We start from the raw sequence: 5,034 nt of genomic DNA, 5'->3' as shown, positions 1-5,034 counted from the left end.
CTACAATGAAAAGTATTTCGTAATATTTTATTGATGGCATTTATCCCATGGTTTAACATGTTAATTATACTGTAATAAACATGGCTTTAATATTAAACTTTTCCTTATTATCCAAAGTCACCACAGTCCATTTCAGTAAATATAAAAATATATGCTTAATACTTTGTACAATACTGGTTTTTGGTCCAAACAAAACTGGATCAGAAAAGCCAATAAATTCATTTTAAGAATCCCCAATTTTTTTTTTTTTTAAAGATTTCCAAATGGATTTAGGCAACTTTGAATAATGGGATTTACATAATAAAATCTGAGACAAGACTAAACAAACAACAGAAAAATTTCTAACACAAAATTAAAATTTCAAGTTCACAGATTTTTATGTTATGTCAAAAAAGTACGGAAACCAAATTGTATTTACACAGGTTTCATAATAAAATAATGAAAAAGGCAAGACAGGTGATAGGTAAGAATGAAAATATAGAAATAGCATATAGTTATTAAATGGAGAACTAGATCTAACAAGTCCTTATCATGGACCATTCTTTAATCAGGCTTCCTCTATCAGAAAATTTTAGTGCACAATACACCCAAGTCACTCACTTCACACATACACCAGCACAAACTCGGCATAGAAATCATTCATTTCAACATCCTCTAATCTATACAGAATCCTCCAATATAATTACAGTTCCACTGCGTTTTGTAAACGCATCATCAGCGAGCGCAGAGTGGGGCAGATGAGGAGCAACACAAAGCCACTGCTGGGAGGGCTCTCTCCCTGGGGACAGCCACACCATGCCAAATCTGAATAATTTGCTGGATCATAAAATATTTTTGCTGAAGAATCAGTCATAGGTTAGCTATTATTTAAAAAAGGGGCGAGGGTAGGGGTTTCTGTAAAGAAAAAGAATGTTTCCAATTGAAAGATGTCCTTAGGCAGAGCTGACTTCAGATAACCCCCAGCATGTAGGACAATCCAGTATCTGAAAGCAGGACACCAGCCTTCATTAAAACTGCTGCATTAGCACTTTTGTGATCTTTATTTCCTACGTCTAACAGCAGTCTTTATTTTACGACCAGAAAGTGAAGTTCCAGAAGAAGAAAACAGATTTTTCCCAGTTGACCTGTGAGAAAATAAAAAACTTCATGTGATATAATGCTCAGATTATCATAAATCACTAGATAAGCGAGAGGGTGTGTCTGTAAATGTAAATCCATTTCCTGCTAAAGCAAGTATACTACCGACCACAATGAACATGTTTCAGCTCACTGTAACCCACGACACAAGGCAGAACTGCTCTACTGGGGTTTGAAGCTATAAATCTTACGGGACCTACCGGCCTCATCTTTGTTCCACATACTAGCAGTTAAGTGTGGACTGTCAGCCTGACATATCACCAAGAACACTCATCTAGCACAAAGTTAATGCTCTTTTTAATCGTCCCCCAAAACTGTCATGGGTAAAACTTGACGTGGTATAAATCTCCCATACCTCAGTGATCTTGTAAACAAAACGTGTATACATTGCACACACATCCCTGTATGTGTTTCTTAATTCATCATTTCAACAAAAATTTTGTGTTCTCTTACCCCAATGTAAATGCTGCTGCTGAAGGCTGGCTAAATGAGAATCCTCCTGAGCCAGAGGGCTGAGTTGGGGCTGGGACTGCAGGTGTGCCAGCATTCGCCCCAAATGTGAAGACCCCTGATGGATTGTTATTGGTGAAGTTGAAATTTGTAGTGCTCCCACCAAACTGGAAAACCGAACCTATGGTATAAAACAGAACAACTTCGAAAGTGGTGTTTTATTAAGGCAAAAAATGAGTATTAACACTTTTATTTTTTAAAAAAATCCCAACATTGCAAGGGTTAAGCTCTCTTACAGTCACTTAAAGGATTAAAGAAGTTAAAAAAAAAAAAAAAAGGCAAATTTTTAGGAATGCCCACCAAACCACATCATCCCAGGATTTCAAGATTTTAGAGACAGATTTAAGAATAATAAACAGGTCAATCTGGAGACAAAAAGATTTAAGAATAAACAGGTCAAACGCAAAGATTTCAAGAGCAATTCTCACAAAGTCCACAATGGAAAGTTAAAATTAGTTCTAACCTAAAAATTTATATTGAACGAAAAAATTTCCATTATAAGGCAGAATAAAGCAGGGCTTTGAACTATCTGAAATTGCTCAGGCAAAACTAATAGAAATAAGGGCAGAGTATGTTTGACAAACCCAGGTTCCTTTAGTAAGAAAGGTTTCTTAGGGGAGCTCTGGTGGCCTAGTGGCAAGAAGCTGCACTGCAATCCCAGAGGTAAACGGTTCGAATCCACCTAATGCTCTGCCGAGGAAGGAGGGGCAATCTCCTCCTATACCAGTCAGATCTGATTTGATGGTACACACACACAAATAATAAAGAAATTAAAAAAAAGGTTTCTTGTAGTTAAATCTTCAAGATAACAGAAGAGGGAGACTCCCGAAATCACAAATAAGATTCTGGAAGGAGGAGATGGTTAAATACCTTTTAGACACTTAAAAAATAGACTTGAATTTGTGCTAAGTACAAAGTAATTCCCAAAGAAAAGACATCAGTGATGCCAGAGAAAAGAAAATTTAGCACTTGATCAAAATCCTGGAACCAGAAAGAAAAGAAAGCAAAATGCTTTAACACAATATTGGGGAGGGGAGGAGAGGAAAATCCCAATTTATTCACTCTGTTTTATGGCTAATACCTATCAGAACAGAGGGAATACTGCAACATGTTAAATGGCACAAGACTCACATCCATAATATATAAAAGAATTGTTAGAAATCAACAAGCAAAAACAACCTAACAAAAAATTTGTCCCAAAACCCCACCTACAATCTGAGTCATGAGCGTTCTTCCACAGTGGTGTCGAGGTATGAATTGGCACAACTCAGACTTCAGTAACTTTATTCCAGGGCTAATAAAAAAGACAAACCTAGAAAAGGACAAACATGTCTACAAAGATTTAAAAAATATTTCTCATTAAAAAATGAGAAGTATAAGGCAGCTCTGGTGGCCTAATGGCAAGACGCTGCACTGCAATCCCAGAGGTAAACGGTTCAAATCCACCAGATGCTCTGCTGGAAAAGGAGGAGGCAATCTCCTCCTGTACCAGTCAGATCTGATTTGATGGTACACGTAAAATAATACAATAAAAAAAAAAAAGAGAGAAGTATTTTGTAATAGCACCAAATAACTCAAACATCCATCCATATAAATAGGTATATTAAGATATGTTATTAGGTACTAGAGTTGGAACCAACCCATAGCTGACCCTCCAGTGGGTTTTCAGGGGCAGTTAATCGTATGTAAGTTTGTCCATCCTTCTCCCACAGAACATCTGGTAGCCTTGAACCATGTGCCCTGAAATTGCAGCACAGCTTTTTGCCACTAGGCCACCAGAGCTACCTTATTAAGGTATGTGTTGTAGCATAGCAACCTGATATGTAACAGCTCTGAACCTTGCTCTATCCTTTGCCAACCTCATTGTCTCTGACGCACCCATTAAGATAGAATCACACAATAATTTAAAACAAAAAACTGAACTAGCAACAAACTCTTCAATCTCTAAGGAAGATGATGTCAGTCAAATGATGATTTGTGAGAAAACCACCGAATAAAGGCAGGAAACCCAGTGTCTTGTTTCTCCACGTATCCTGCAGCACTAGCACCAGCACATTTCGCTGAAGAAAAAGAGTAAGAAGGAGGCTGCAGAGTACATTAAGCTTTTGGCCAAGTGGACTAAAGGATGCCGAAGAAAAACCACAGGAACAGATTGCCAAGAGATGGAGGCTGTCCTCTATGAGAACATCTATTTCCAAATCTGAATCCAGTCAGAAACAAATTTCTATGTTTGGCTAATATATCTCAGAAAACAAACTAAAGTTGATGCAATAACATGAATCTTAAAAGTAAAGAATCAAAGAAGTCCAAGATTCAAAGGATCATTCTATTTACATAGTAAAAAAGTGGGCAAATTTTAAAGTTTTAGAATTGAATATGCATTTATGTGAACTTTTACATAAGCACAAGAAAACGGATCACCATAAAAGCTAAGAAGTCACTGTTAAAGCGGGAAAATGAGAGATGAATGGGATCATGGACCTGAGTGATCCAATCATAAGGAAGCAAAGAAAGGGTGAGAAGACAGGGTACTAACTAAGCCTAGAGTTTTCACACTTAGGGAGAAACTGCACTGACCTAAGTATTTTTAAGTTAAAAAGTAAGATATACATAAACTTTTTACTTCTGTTTTAAACACAAACCATATTACCTTAAAAATTGTTTGTCAAAGCTGGGAATGTTGTTATACGTTAAGTCTAAATATACAGTTCCTAAGTCCAAATGTTGTTGTTATGTACCATCGAGTCGCTTGTGACTCATAGTGACCCTATGTACAACAGCCCTACACTCTGCTCTGTCCTGTGCCAATTGCACTGACACTCCCATCCTGATTACCTCAGTCACTAACTCAATCCACCTCACAGAGGGCCTTCCTCTCCTGCTCTGTCCCTCCACCCTACCAAGCATGATGTCCCTCTCCAAGGACCAGTCCCTCCTTACAACATGTCCAAAGTATGTTAAGACAGAGCCTCAGAATCCTTGCCTCCAAGGAGCCACCCATTTAACTTTCCAGGATGAATCTGTTTTCCTAGCATTCATGCTACATTCAATACTCTTCTCCAACACCACAGCTCAAAGGCATCAATTCTTCTACCCTCCTTAGTCCTTGTCCAACTCTCTGATGCATAACAAGTGATAGCAAAGACCATGGCCTGTATCAAACGCACTTTAGTCTCCAGAGAGACACCATGGCTCTTCAGTACTTTAGAGAGGTCCCTAAGAGCAGACTTTCCCACTGCAATATGTCTTTTAAATTTCCAGGGTACTGGTGCCAAGAGTGTTGACTGTGGAGCCAAGCAAACTAAAGCTGTGAACAATCTCAATCTCTTCACCATCTATCTTGATGCTGCCAGTTGGCCCAGTGGTGAGAATCTTTGTCTTCTTGAC

General features: G+C 38.1%; 1 protein-coding gene across 1 annotated transcript in view; it reads right to left on the bottom strand.

Annotated features, from left to right (window-relative positions):
• Positions 1-1,039: 1,039 nt before the first annotated feature.
• Positions 1,040-5,034, bottom strand: part of NUP153 (nucleoporin 153kDa) — an 82,166-nt gene continuing 78,171 nt past the window's right edge. The window contains exons 20-21 of the mRNA XM_006888692.1: positions 1,591-1,768; positions 1,040-1,124 (exon numbers count right to left, since the gene is read on the bottom strand). Coding sequence (XP_006888754.1) covers positions 1,040-1,124; positions 1,591-1,768 — 263 coding nt within the window. The remainder of the gene's footprint in view (positions 1,125-1,590; positions 1,769-5,034) is intronic.

Source organism: Elephantulus edwardii, unplaced genomic scaffold (assembly GCF_000299155.1).
Source record: "Elephantulus edwardii isolate Elephantulus edwardi_28Jun2011 unplaced genomic scaffold, EleEdw1.0 scaffold00070, whole genome shotgun sequence".
Classification (NCBI taxonomy): Eukaryota; Metazoa; Chordata; class Mammalia; order Macroscelidea; family Macroscelididae; genus Elephantulus; species Elephantulus edwardii.
Note: the sequence above shows the minus strand (reverse complement) of the source record. Positions and strands in the feature narration are given on the sequence as shown.